Source organism: Rattus norvegicus, chromosome 7 (genome assembly GCF_036323735.1).
Source record: "Rattus norvegicus strain BN/NHsdMcwi chromosome 7, GRCr8, whole genome shotgun sequence".
In the NCBI taxonomy this organism is placed as follows: domain Eukaryota; kingdom Metazoa; phylum Chordata; class Mammalia; order Rodentia; family Muridae; genus Rattus; species Rattus norvegicus.
This window is the reverse complement of record NC_086025.1, coordinates 69201810-69216787: the sequence shown is the minus strand read 5'-3', so window position 1 is coordinate 69216787 and position 14978 is coordinate 69201810. Positions and strand designations below refer to the sequence as shown.

At 43.6% G+C, this 14978-nt stretch overlaps 1 protein-coding gene across 1 annotated transcript; it reads right to left on the bottom strand.

The window, feature by feature from the left end:
- Nucleotides 1-4054: 4054 nt before the first annotated feature.
- LOC134479892 (uncharacterized) lies at nucleotides 4055-7699 on the bottom strand. Its single transcript, XM_063264610.1, has 2 exons — nucleotides 7156-7699; nucleotides 4055-5428 (listed from the first exon to the last, which is right to left on the bottom strand). Exon 2 carries the CDS (start codon nucleotides 5192-5194, stop codon nucleotides 4187-4189), a length of 1008 nt encoding a protein of 335 aa, XP_063120680.1. The 5' UTR covers nucleotides 5195-5428; nucleotides 7156-7699; the 3' UTR covers nucleotides 4055-4186.
- Between the last annotated feature and the right edge of the window lie 7279 nt (nucleotides 7700-14978).

Below are 14978 nucleotides of genomic sequence, written 5' to 3'. Positions count from 1 at the left end.
GCCCTGCGGTCCAGACTGCGCCTGGATCTGAACGGACCTGGTCAAACAGTTCCCTGCACTCAAATCCCATGGGAGAGAGAGCTAGACCTTCAGAGGGGCAGACATGCCTGGGAAGCCGGAGGAGAATACTCTCTGCCCACATTTCTGACTCCAGAGGAAAACACCTATCGCCATCTGGGCCCCCTGTGCACAGGGACCCAGAAGTAGGGGCAGGCCCTTCTGGTTGCTGCCCTCACGGAGAGCTGAAACCGAGCCCCAAGGAGCAGCTTCAGGCCCAAGACCAAGCAGAGACCAACTTTTCTGCTCCAAGTGACCTGCCTGGTGGACTCAGGACACAGGCCCACAGGAACAGCTGAAGACCAGTAGACAGGAAAGACTACACGCCTGAAAGCAGAACACTCTGTTCCCATAACTGGCTGAAAGAAAACAGGAAAACAGGTCTACAGCACTCCTGACAAAAGGCCTATAGGACAGTCTAGCCACTGTCAGAAATAGCAGAACAAGGCAACACCAGAGACAACCTGATGGCGAGAGGCAAGCGCAGGAACCCAAGCAACAGAAACCAAGACTACATGGCATCATCGGAGCCCAATTCTCCCACCAAAGCAAACACTGAATATCCAAACACACCAGAAAAGCAAAATCTAGATTTAAAATCACATTTGAGGGGTTGGGGATTTAGCTCAGTGGTAGAGTGCTTGCCTAGGAAGCACAAGGTCCTGGGTTCGGTCCCCAGCTCCGAAAAAAAAAAAAAAAAGAACCAAAAAAAAATTACATTTGATCATGATGATGGAGGACTTTAAGAAAGACAAAGAACTCCCTTAGAGAAATGCAAGAAAACACAAATAAACAAGTAGAAGCCTATAGAGAGGAAACACAAAAATCCCTGAAAGAATTATAGGAAAATACAGTTGAAGGAATTAAAAATGGAAATAGAAGCGATAAAGAAAGCACAAAGAGAGACAACACTGGATATAGAAAATCAAAGGAAGAGACAAGGAGCCGTAGATACAAGTGTCACCAGCAAAATACAAGAGATAGAAGAGAGAATCTCAGGAACAGAAGATTCCATAGAAATCATCGACACAACTGTCAAAGATTATGTAAAACGTAAAAAGCTACTGGCCCAAAACATACAGGAAATCCAGGACACAATGAGAAGATCAAACCTAAGGATAATAGGTATAGAAGAGAGTGAAGACTCCCAACTCAAAGGACCAGTAAATATCTTCAACAAAATCATAGAAGAAAACGTCCCTAACCTAAAGAAAGAGATTCCCATAAACATACAAGAAGCCTACAGAACTCCAAATAGATTGAACCAGAAAAGAAACTCCTCCTGTCACATAATAGTCAAAACACCAAATGCACAAAACAAAGAATATTAAAAGCGGTAAGGGGAAAAGGTCAAGTAACATATAAAGGCAGATCTATCAGAATTACACTAGGCTTCTCAGCAGAGACTATGAAAGCCAGAAGATCCTGGACAGATGTCGTACAGACCCTAAGAGAACACAAATGCCAGCCCAGGTTACTGTATCCAGCAAAACCAAGATATTCCATGACAAAACCAAATTTACACAATATCTTTCTACAAATCCAGCCCTACAAAGGATAATAAATGGTAAAGCCCAACACAAGGAGGCAAGCTACACCCTAGAAAAAGCAAGAAACTAATCGTTTTGCAACAAAACAAAGAGAAGACAAGCACACAAACATAATCTCACCTCCAAATATGAATATAAGAGGAAGCAACAATCACTTCCTTAATATCTCTCAACATCAATGGCCTCAATTCCCCAATAAAAAGACACAGATTAAGAAACTGGATACACAATGAGGACCCAGCATTTTGCTGCCTACAGAAAACACATCTCAGAGACAAAGACAGACACTTCCTCAGAGTAAAAGACTGGAAAACAACTTTCCAAGCAAATGGTGTGAAGAAGCAAGCTGGAGTAGCCATTCTAATATCGAATAAAATCAATTTTCAATCAAAAGTCAAAAAAGATAGGGAAGGACACTTCGTATTCATCAAAGGAAAAATCCACCAAGATGAACTCTCAAACCTAAATATCTATGCTCCAAATACAAGGGCACCTACTTACATAAAAGAAACCTTACTAAAGCTCAAAGCACACATTGCACCTCACATAATAAAAATAGATTTAACACCCCACTCTCAATGGACAGATCATGGAAACAAATTAAACAGACATAGACTAAGAGAAGTCATGAACCAAATGGACTTAACAGATATTTATAGAACATTCTATCCTAAAACAAAAGGATATACCTTCTTCTCACCACCTCATGGTACATATAATCGGTCATAAAACAGGCCTCAACAGATACACAAAGATAGAAATAATCCCATGCGTCCTATCAGACCATAATGGGCTATAGCTGGTCTTCAATAACAATAAGGAAAGAATGCCCACATATACATGGAAGTTGAACAGTGCTCTAGTCAATGATAACCTGGTCAAGGAAGAAATAAAGAAATTAAAGACTTCTTAGAATTTAATGAAAATGAAGGTACAACATAACCAAACTTATGGGACACAATGAAAGCTGTGCTAAGAGGAAAACTCATAGCTCTGAGTGCCTGCAGAAAGAAACAGGAGAGAGCATATATCAGCAGCTTGACAGCACACCTAAAAGCTCTAGAACAAAAAGAAGCAAATACACCCGGAGGAGTAGAAGGCAGGAAATAAACTCAGAGCTGAAATCAACCAAGTAGAAACAAAAAGGACTAGAAAAAGCTGGTTCTTTGAGAAATCAACAAGATAGATAAACCCGTAGCCAGACTAACCAGAGGACACAGAGAGTGTGTCCAAATTAACAAAATCAGAAATGAAAAGGGAGACATAACAGAATCAGAGGAAATTCAAAAAATCAGCAGATCCTACTACAAAAGCCTATATTCAACAAAACTTGAAAATCTGGAGGAAATGGACAATTTCCTAGACAGATACCAGGTACTGAAGTTAAATCAGGAACACACAAACCATTTAACCCCATATCTCCTAAATAAATAGAAGCAGTCATTAAAAGTCTCCCAACCAAAAAGAGCCCAGGTCCAGTGCAGAATTCTATCAGACCTTCATAGAAGACCTCATACCAATACTATCCAAACTATTCCACAAAATTGAAACAGACTGAGCACTACCTAATTCCTTCTATGAAGCCACAATTACTCTTATACCTAAACCACACAAAGACCCAACAAAGAAGAACTTCAGACCAATTTCCCTTATGAATATCAACGCGAAAATACTCAATAAAATTCTGGCAAACTGAATCCAAGAACACATCAAAACAATCATCCATCATGAGCAAGTAGGCTTGATCCCAGGTATGCAGGGATGGTTCAATATACGAAAAACCATCAATGTAATCCATTATATAAACAAACTGAAATATAAAAACCACATGTTCATTAGATGCTGAGAAACTATTTGACAAAATTCAACACCTGTCGAGCGCCCAATGTCCCGCCAGCAAGAACGACGCGCGGCAACAGGATTCTTCTGCGAACAAGCCTTTACTGTGTTACAGCTCTTCTTAGTGTTACAGCTCTCTTAGTGTTACAGCTCTCTTGAACAGGGACCCCGAGCAGCAAAATCGCTCGGCTTATATAGACAACAGTATGCTAATTATCTCTCAGGGATTGGTGGGTCTTGGATCACCCCACTACTTGTCCTCCAGGGATTGGTGGAGAATGAATCACCTCATTAGCATATTAACGGTCAACTGACACCTGGTGCATAAACCGCATGTGTGCAGTACCGCTGTTCACCACTAGAGGGAGCCCTAGCAAGGGGACAAGCCTGCAGATGCACAGTAAGTCGTTTATATCCAGACAAGGCTGGATGTCGGCGCCATCTTTGTTTCGCCGCGCCGCTCTCTACATCTCCCCTTTTTTGTTTAATAAAATGACTGGTCTAGATCTGGGTGTCACGTCAATCTTGTCATTGCTCCTGTCTTAGGTCGTTCTCATCCAAACTCGGCCTTACCCGTCATAGAGTTACCCTATCGCCACCGGGTCCCGTGTCTTGGGTTGGTCTGAGCTCGAGGAAAGTTGCCCGTCCCTGGATACAATGACTCCACATGACTGTGACAAAAATGATCTAGGGCGAACTCTTTCAAAGAGGCCAGCCATATGTTGGGAGAAGCACCCTTTTTAATGGTGGTCATAGCCTGGTAAACAACCACTTTGTGTCTGGCATGTTCTCTTTTTAAACGGCCAATAAACCAGAGACCTACTCCGCATCCCAGAAGGACAATAGCTCCCTGGGACAAACATGCCCGCCCACTCCTTGAAAAGGGAGAAAGCATTGGTAACCCATGAGGTAAAGTCTTCAACTGTGATGGGGTCCAGCCTAGTGCTGTTGAGGACAGCAATATGCATCAGCAATTGTCTTGATAGTTGCTCTGCTTTCATGGACCAGTTTCCTTTCAGATAATTTGAGATTTCTTTGCTCTGTTGAAAATTCTGAGAAAAGTTAGCTCGCACAGGAATAATGCATAAACCTCTAAGGGAGGAAACACAAGACAGCTGTGTCATATGATACAGTGCTTCAATTTGTTCTTGAACTAAATCTATCCTTTGATTGGCTAATAGAAGGCCAGATGCCAAATGGGTATTAAATTCTTCTTGTATCTCTAGCGCCACTGCAGTTCTTTCTACAATCTGATTGACAGTCTTAGCCGTCTGTATTTGATTGGTCATAGCGATTTCAGCTGTGGTAGCTGCGGCAGCAGACAGCACAATGGCTGAAATTATGGCTGCCATAATTCCAAAATCTCTTTTGGCTCTCAGCAAATTAAGAATAGGAAAGCTATCTGGGTTTGCCTCCACTGGGATTGGCACAAAGGAGGGAATCTTAACCATCACTGTGGTGTCATTGGTGCCATCCCAGCATTCAGCTAAATAGCAGACTACATCAGAGCTATTACAATTTAAAGCACCACTGTTTACATTAGTGCTTATCAGAAAGAAAAAAGGTGATCTAACACATACTGAAGTACTAGTGGCAGTATTATTTGCCAAGAGGTTATTATATTGAATATTGGTCAACCTGGTATCATTTTTTCTGGTAGCTGAAACATTATACAGCACGAAGTTCTCACCCATCAACCTAGCAAAGGGGGTCAGGGATATATATGCCCCTTGCTCATTAGACAGCATCCATTGAAACCAAGGCCAGAGATTATGTTTGCCAGTCTTATTCTCAAAACAGTAGAATTGCTATGAACTGGCATGGGTACTGGCCAGGATCTGGCAATAGCCCACAGGGTGAGCGAATTAACCTGTATTACCATTCCCAGTAGTAATAGTAGGGTTCGTAGTCTCATCTTCAGGAAGAGCAGAAGACAATCTTCGAGTCAAACGCTCAGGTACCCAAATTGGATTTTCTTGATTCTGCGGAAAAACACAAATTGCTCCCCTAGATCTCGAAATCACGGGATCTCGAAATCACGGGATCTGGGCCACGCCATTCATCAGTTAAGACATCCTTCCACTTTACTTCTGCATTAGTTATAGGTGTTGTAGTAGCATTGCGATCTGCAGCAGAGCGCCCATGCGCATCCAGAATTAAGAAATTTAGAGTAGAAAGAGCTAAAAAAAGTTGTTCTTTTGGTGTTCGGCTGCTGGCAATTCCCTCTTTTTGTTTTTCTATAAGCTCTTTTAAGGTACGATGTACCCTTTCCACAATTCTTTGACCTTGGGGATTGTATGGCAATCCTGTAGTATGTTTGACCTGCATTGTCTGGCAAAATGCCTGAAAGGACTTTGCAGTGTAGGCAGGCCCGTTGTCTGTCTTGAGACTATCAGGCTTTCCCCAGGCTGCCCATGCCTCTAAGCAATGACTAATGAATGGCATTACGAGCTTTTTCACCAGTCATCAGAGTAGCGTGTATAATACCGGAACAGGTATCAACAGAAACATGAGCATATTTTAAATTTCCAAATTGAGATATGTGTGTGACATCCATCTGCCAAAGTTTTAGCGGGATCAGACCACGAGGGTTAATCCCCACATGAAGAGGGTGGTGAAATTGACCTTTTTTAAAACTATATCCAATAACTTAAAAGCCAATAGTCCATAATCAAGGCATGTAGAGAATATTTATACATTTAAAACCAATCAGAAAACAAAATTGAAGTGGCTACACATATCTTAGCTACAGGTGCAAGGCTCCAAGGGCCGATTGAAACTGCTTTTTTAAGAGAAGCACCTTGTCACTTGCTAAATCTCCTTGAGACCAGGAATCCAAGTAGGCACACTCAAGTTTATCTTTTTGTTTGATTCTCCTGAATAAATTTTCAGGCGGTCTACCTCTATCAAATCTGATCAGTATGACTCTGTGAGGTTTCCAGAGCCTAATCACATACCTAGCAATAGCCTCAACTTGAGCCACAACAAAAGCTGCACTGACCCCATTTTTTATCTCTGCCTTCTCTCTGTTCCTTTTATCTCCTTTTCTTTTCTTTTTTTCTTTCGAGACCTTTTCTCCCTCTGACATACTTTCTTGTTGCTCTGCAAGGACCCTCTGACCTGCCCTAACAGCTTCCTCACATCGTTTATCCTCTAAGCAGGCAGGGACCATTCGCCAAAGAGGTTTTGGTCCGGGCTTAAGCTTGCCGTCAGTGGCTTCTCTATCCCACACAAAGAAAAAAAGAAACAAAATTACCAGCCTTGCCCACATAGGATCCATAACTTTCGGTTTCTTCACAGTGGCTCTCCACCTAGGCCCATATCTTTCTTCCTCATATCTGGCTGCCTCTTCCTCTAATTCCTCCTCCTCCGACTCTGACAACTCTTGCTCAGAGTCACTGCCAGCCAGTTCTAAGGCTTCTAATTCTTTTAATGGATACAAAGTATCCTCTCCGGATGACTTGTACTTTGTCCTCCGGGGCATACCTATTTTTTCCTCTGGCAGCGTTTCTTCCGCCTTTTGTATCTCTTTCACTTTTGTTTTAGTAACCTTTTTCTTTTTGCGCGCTCCTAATTTCTCACTCCGCTCCATTTCTGACATGCTCTGTTAAATCCAAAAAGGGGCATGCCTCTTGGAAGCCTAATTTCTCACTCTGCTCCGTTTCTGACATGCTCTCTTCCAAAAAGGGGCATGCCTCTCGAAGCTTACCTTTTAATTTACCTTCTCACAGTTCTGAATCCTCTTCAGCACACTGAAGGGTCCCCTCGGCACCGACGATGTTGGTTCCCGGGTTTCGGCACCACTTGTCGTGCGCCCAATGTCCCGCCAGCAAGAACGACTCGAGGCAACAGGATTCTTCTGCGAACAAGCCTTTACCGTGTTACAGCTCTTCTTAGTGTTACAGCTCTTCTTAGTGTTACAGCTCTCTTAGTGTTACAGCTCTCTTGAACAGGGACCCCGAGCAGCAAAATCACTCGGCTTATATAGACAACAGTATGCTAATTATCTCTCAGGGATTGGTGGGTCTTGGATCACCCCACTACTTGTCCTCCAGGGATTGGTGGAGAATGAATCACCTCATTAGCATATTAACGGTCAACTGACACCTGGTGCATAAACCGCACGTGTGCAGTACCGCTGTTCACCACTAGAGGGAGCCCTAGCAAGGGGACAAGCCTGCAGATGCACAGTAAGTCGTTTATATCCAGACAAGGCTGGATGTCGGCGCCATCTTTGTTTCGCCGCGCCGCTCTCTACAAACACCCCTTCATGATAAAAGTCCTGGAAAGAATAGGAATTCAAGATCCATACCTAAACATAGTAAAAGCCATATACAGCAAACCAGTAGCTAACATTAAACTAAATGGAGAGAAACTTGAAGCAATCCCACCAAAATCAGGGACCAGACAAGGCTGCCCACTCTCTCCCTACTTATTCAATATAGTTCTTGAAGTCCTAGCCAGAGCAATCAGACAACAAAAGGAGATCAAAGGGATACAGATTGGAAAGGAAGAAGTCAAAATATCGCTATTTGCAGATGATATGATAGTATATTTAAGTGATCCCAAAAGTTCCACCAGAGAACTACTAAACCTGATAAACACCTTCAGCAAAGTGGCTGGGTATAAAATTAACTCAAATAAATCAGTAGCCTTCCTCTATACAAACTATAGAAACAAACTGAGAAAGAAATTAGGGAAACGACACCCTTCATAATAGTCCCATATAATATAAAATACCTTGTTGTGACTTTAACCAAGCAAGTGAAAGATCTGTATGACAAGAACTTCAAGCCTCTGAAGAAAGAAACTGAGGATCTCAGAAATGGAAAGATCTCCCATGCTCATGGATTGACAGGATTAATATAGTCAAAATGGCCATTTTACCAAAAGCGATCTACAGATTCAATGCAATCCCCATCAAAATTCCAATCCAATTCTTCATAGAGTTAGAACAATTTGCAAATTCATCTGGAATAACAAAAACCCAGGATTGCTAAAACTAGCCTGAACAATAAAAGGACTTCCGGGGGAATCAGTATTCTTGAACTCAAGCAGTATTACAGAGCAATAGTGATATAAACTGTATGGTATTGGTACAGAGACAAGCAGATAGCCCAATAAAATAGAATTGAAGACCCAGAAATGAACCCACACACCACTTGATTTTTGACAAAGGAGCCAAAACCATCCAATGGACAAAAGATAGCATTTTCAGCAAATGGTGCTGGTTCAACTGGAGGTCAGCATGTAGAAGAATGCAGAACGATCCATTCTTATCACCCTGAACAAAGCTTAAGTCCAAGTGGATCAAGGACCTCCACATCAAACCAGATACATTCAAACTAATAGAAGAAAATGTGGGGAAGAATCTCAAACACATGGGCACTGGAGAAAATTTCCTGAACAAAACACCAATGGCTTATGCTCTAAGATCAAGAATCGACAAATGGGATCTCATAAAATTCCAAAGCTTCTGTAAGGCAAAGGACATTGTCATTAGGACAAAATGGCAACCAACAGATTGGGAAAAGATCTTTACCAATTCTACAACTGATAGAGGGCTTATATCCAAAATATACAAAGAACTCAAGAAGTTAGACAGCAGGGAGACAAATAACCCTATTAAAAATGGGGTTCAGAGCTAAACAAAGAATTCACAGCTGAGGAATGCCGAATGGCTGAGAAACACCTAAAGAAATGTTCAACATCTTTAGTTATAAAGGAAATGCACATCAAAACAACCCTGAGATTTCACCTCACACCAGTGAGAATGGCTAAGATCAAAAACTCCAGCGACTGCAGATACTGGCGAGGATGTGGAGAAAGAGGAACACTCCTCCATTGTTGGTGGGATTGCAGACTCGTACAACCATTCTGGAAATCAGTCTGGAGTTTCCTCAGAAAACTGGACATTGAATTAACTGAGGACCCAGCTATACCTCTCTTGGGCATATACCCAAAAGATGCCCCAACAAATAACAAAGACACATGCTCCACTATGTTCATAGCAGCCTTATTTATAATAGCCAGAAGCTGGAAAGAACCCAGATGCCCTTCAACAGAGGAATGGATACAGAAAATGTGGTACATCTACACAATGGAATACTACTCTGGTATCAAAAACAATGACTTTATGAAATTTGTAGGCAAATGGATGGAACTGGAAAATATCATCCTGAGTGAGGTAACCCAATCACAGAAAAACACACATGGTATGCACTCATTGATAAGTGTATATTAGCTCAAATGCTCGAATTACCCTAGATGCACAGAACACATGAAATCCAAGACAGATGACCAAAATGAGCATGTTTCACTCCTTCTTTAAAAGGGGAACAAGAATACCCTTGGGAGGGAATAGGAAGGCTACGTTTAGAACAGAGGCAGAAGGAACGCCCATTCAGAGCCTGCCCCACATGTGGCCCATACATATACAGCCACCAAACTAGATAAGATGGATGAAGCAAAGAGGCGCAGGCTGACAGGAACCAGATGTAGATCTCTCCTGAGAGACACAGCCAGAATACGGCAAATAAATAGGCGAATGCCAGCAGGAAATCACTGAACTGAGAACGGGACCCCTGTTGAAGGAATCAGAGAAAGGACTGGAAGAGCTTGAAGGGGCTTGAGACCCCATATGAACAACAATGTCAACCAACCAGAGCTTCCAGGGACTAAGCCACTACCCAAAGGCTATACATGGACTGACCCTGGGCTCCAACCTCATAGGTAGCAATGAATATCCTAGTAAGAGCACCAATGGAAGGGGAAGCCCTTAGTCCTGCCAAGGCTGGACCCCCAGTGAATGTGATTGTTGGGGGGAGGGCGGCAATGGGGGGAGGATGGGGAGGGGAACACCCATATAGTAGGGGAACGGGAGGGGTAAGGGGGATGTTGACCTGGAAACTGGGAAAGGGAATAACAATTGTAAATAAGAAATATCCAATTTAATAAAGATGGAGAAAAAAAAGTGTGAAGAATTTTGGAAGGATCCTGGTGAGGTAGGAAACCAAAGTACAGGAAACCCAAGAAGCTAGCCCTGACTACACTTCTACTCTGTTCTTGTTTTCTGCCTCTGTAGGTAAGGCACTACTATATCTGGGCATCTATTCCTTCCCTATAATATGATATTAATACCTATTCTTTTTCCATTTTTATTGAATATTTTCTTTATCTACATTTCAAATATTATCCCCCTTACCGGTTTCCCTTCCAGAAACACCCCTTCTCCTCCCCCTCCCCCTGCCTCCATGAGGGTGCTCCCTACCCAACTATCTACCCACCCACTCCCTCCCGTCTCCCTGCCCTGGCAATCCCCTACACTGGGGCATTGAACCGTCACAGGACCAAGGGCTTCTCCTCCCATTGGTGCCCAACAAGGTCATCCTCTGCTACATATGCAGCTGGAGCCATGGGTCCCTCCATGTGTACTCTTTGGTTGGTGGTTTAGTCCCTGGGAGCTCTGGGGGTGTCTGGTTGGTTGATCTTGTTGTTCTTCCTATGGGGTTGCAAACTCCCTAACTACCTCTGTCCAAGAAAGGAACTTTTAAAAGATGATATGTTTATCTTACATGCACTGGTGTCTTGTCTGTGTATATGTGAGGATATCAGACTCCCTGGAGCTGGAGTTATAGTTTTTTGCTGCCATGTGGATGCTGGGAATTGAATCTGGATTTTTCGGAAGAACAGCCAGTGCTCTTAACCACTGTGTCATCTCTCCAGACCCATTAGACAAATAAGACCCATAAGTGACAACACTTATATTTTGTGTGTGTAAGTGATTGCTGTATAAAAATGTGTGTTTATACTATACACAAATATTTAAATGTAGTTCTGGACACATCTTAAGGCAATGATTAAAATTAAAACTAATAATTAAAATTAAATTTAAAATTTACATATTTTCTAAGCTAGAAAGTCTCCCCCCCCTTTCTTTTTCTTTTGACAGACTCTTACTTTGAAGTTCAGTCTGGCAAGGAAGTCACTACATAGCTAGGCTGACCTTGAACTCAAAGCAATCCTCCCACCTCAGCCTCCTGAGTACTGGAATTATAGGCCACCACACCCATCTCGGTGTTTACTTAATTTCCTGACACATCTTTTGCACCAGGACCAATTTACTAATGTTTACTTCAGTCTTTACTGTTCCCTGCATCACAGAGGCTCTTGAATGTATTTTTAGGACATTTGCTTGGGTCCCGAGTCTCTTACTGTATGACCTCATCTCTGACTTATTTCCCCTCATGAACTGCTTACTCCCTGTGGCAAGTCACATGCTGACTGTTTCCTTTGTCCCTCAATGAAGGGATTTTAAAAGACTCTGGCTCAGAAACTCCAATCATTACAGCAAGTTGTGCTGCTGCTCGTTTGTAGAAAGTAAATCTAGTGAAATATTAGCTCAGAACCTTGATGCTGAAGAAACCATAGAGCCAACGTGTAACCTGCTCGCCAAGATGTCCGCTGAACACGAAAGCGCTCATGGGATGAGCTAATAAGGCTCTCTTCTAAGCCCCGCCCACAAACCACCTCGCTTATACCTCACTGTGATTCTTTGAGAAACCTATTTCGACACAGTTATGTGTGTGTACCTGCTGTGTGTATGAGCAGGAGCCTGCAGAGGTCAGAAGGCATCAGATCCATGGACTGGTGTTTGTGAGCGACCAAATGAGGGATGGAAACCGAGCCCAGGTCCTCTGCACATGCAGCCAGGGCTCTTAACTGCTGCGCCACCTCTCTAGCCCTGGAGGGACATACCCTGCTCCTTTTAATAAAATAGGACATTGAGGATCAGGAGATTACTTTGTATGAGGGCAGGATGAGGTTGGGATTCTAGCAGACTACGGTCAGTGAATGACAAGGCCTTTGCACAACTCTGTTTGAGAACTTAATACATGTGTCATTACAGCACCTTAAATGGAAGGTGGTTTTGTTATTTAAGAAAATTTTCTTGGCTTGCTATGGAAAAGAATCTAATTACAAATAATTTTACTTGAGTGTGTAATTAATCCTGTGTGGCTTAAACAACTCTGTCATTGGAAAGTGTAAAGAAAAGCCAAACGCAGGGGTGGGGAACATGTATGCGTGCGTGTGCGTGTGCGTGTGTTAGGGCAGCGATCTCCTGTGATCCCCGAGTGTGAGAGGTGGAAGGATCAGGAGCCCATCATCATCTGTGCCTATGTAGCCCACGTGAAGCTGACCAGGGCTGTATAACCAAAAGATGGAACAAATTACAACCCCCACTCCTAAAACAACCCAAAGCAAGACAGAGAAGCAAAATCCCCAGTGTGATCCTGCCAGCGTGATCTCAGGCACAAGCGCACTGCACCGCAGCAAGCGCCAGGCACTGTGCTTGGCTTCTGCCCTTCTCCCTTGTGGGTCACTGGGTGAGAGGATGCATGGAGAAAGGCTCGCCAAGCAGTCACGGTGAGCCCTTCCATGTTCCCTAGAGCGTCCAGGAGAAAGGAATGAGGGCGCTTGACTGATTCCCATTCTGCTTTAAAACACAAGGAAACGATGGAGGACTGATTGAGAGGAAACACCGTGAAGCATCACCTTTCATTGACTGTGAGAATATTTTACTCCTCCCCGCAACCCCCAGTCAGTCAGTCCCTTCTACAGCCATGAGAGCGAGAAAAATCTGACCAACTGATTCTTCTCTCCCAGAGCTTGGGAAAATGGTGGAAAGGTGTGTCAAATATAGAGAAACAATAAGGGTTGGGGATTTAGCTCAGTGGTAGAGCGCTTGCCTAGCAAGGCCTTGGGTTCGGTCCTCAGCTCGGGGGGGGGAGGGGGGAACCAATAAAAAGCAAGCTGATCATTTTATACTAACTTTCCTATGGGCACAAAGAGAGGTGTTTACATTTATTGTAACTTTTAAAGCATCAGATTTATGCAGATTTATTAAGATTTGAATTGCAAGCCAATAAACCAATCTTAAACTGCTTTTAAAAACAAAACAAAACCCTAAGGAGTCTCATATAGACCAGGCTGGCCTCAAACTCTCTATGCAGCCGAGGATGACTCAAGCACTGAGATAAGTGTGTGCCATCGTAATGAGGGGTTTGAACTCAGGGCTCTGTGTTTGCTACACAAGCTCTTATTACCAACCAAACCGTATGTTTAGTCCAAGGAAACATTTATTTTAATATATTTAACTTTTTAGAATTCATATATGCATACAATGTACGCTATACTAGAAACATTTTAATACTCTGTAAAGCTTACATTCTAAAATATATTTATATTAAATTTTTGTGTATATTTACATGTCTGGGTGTGGGTATGTACAGGAGTGCAGGTACAGAGGAAGGTGTCAGATCCTGTGGCCCTGGAGTTACAGGTCGTGAGCTGCCCGGTGGGCGATGGGACCTGTGCAAGAGTTGTACTTACATTGTAACCTCTGAGCCATCTTTCCAACACCCAAAGCTAAGTTCTATTTCCTTGACTTAGCCTTAGCACAAACCACAGTTATTAATTCAGGATACAAAGATTCCCTGAGGATTTGGGCATTTAATACATTACATTCCTGTTTACATTATTTCTTTAAATCATTTCTGGCTAAATGGCATGTTACAAGATCTGATTAGGGATGGAGAGATGGTTCAATAGTTAAAGAGCACTGGCTGCTCTTCCAAAGGACTCAGGTTCAAATCCCGGCACCCACAGCAGTTCACAACTGTCTGTAATTCCAGTTCCAGAGGATCTGACATCCTCGCACAGACATATACGGAGGCAGAACACCAATGCTGCCAACAACAACAACAACAACAACAACAACAATAATAATAAATATCAGATTATTGGTGGCATGGGCAAGGGAGAGATGCCCTACCACCCTGTGGTAGGTAGGAGGGTTGTCCTCCCAGTCAGAAGAGCAGGAGGGAGAGCTGGCCCTGCCACTCACTGACTGCTTACTCAGGAGAGCAGCCCCCACACCTGGCCTGGACAACACAGTACAGCTGTGCCAGGTGGTAGGAGTGCAGGGCCCCACCCCTGGGCAGCCTCAAGGGCATGAGCAAGTGAGAGCTGGCCCTACCCCTTGTATACCATGGAATGGAAAGGCCAAGTTTCTCCAAGTCCCCTGCGTCAGGCAGGAGCACTTGGGAGTGAGAGCCCTGTGCCTTGCCCGGGCAGCATGGTTGAGCTGGCCCTGAGGGTGTGAGAGCAGGAGAGGTGACCCTGCCATTTGCTGGCTGCAGCCCTGGGTGAGTTAACTGGAGGGCAGTGCCGGAGAGCTCCCCCTGGTGGTGACAGTGCAGGGGAGCTCATGGGCTCAGCTACCTACGGGCCCAGATCCAGGGCTTTGAGTTGCCACCCCCCCCCCCCGACTAATCTACCCTATTATGATCTGCTGGAGCGTGTGAAAGTGTCTGTCGTGCAGATCCAAAGCTACAGGATCCTGCTGACACAGGACAACAGCAGGATATTGGAGAGGAGTCCCGATGAAGATCCAGTATAGATAGGGAGCCAGAGGCCTCAAATGACTCGCTGCAGTGAACAGTCGCAACTATGACACCCTACAGCTTCCAC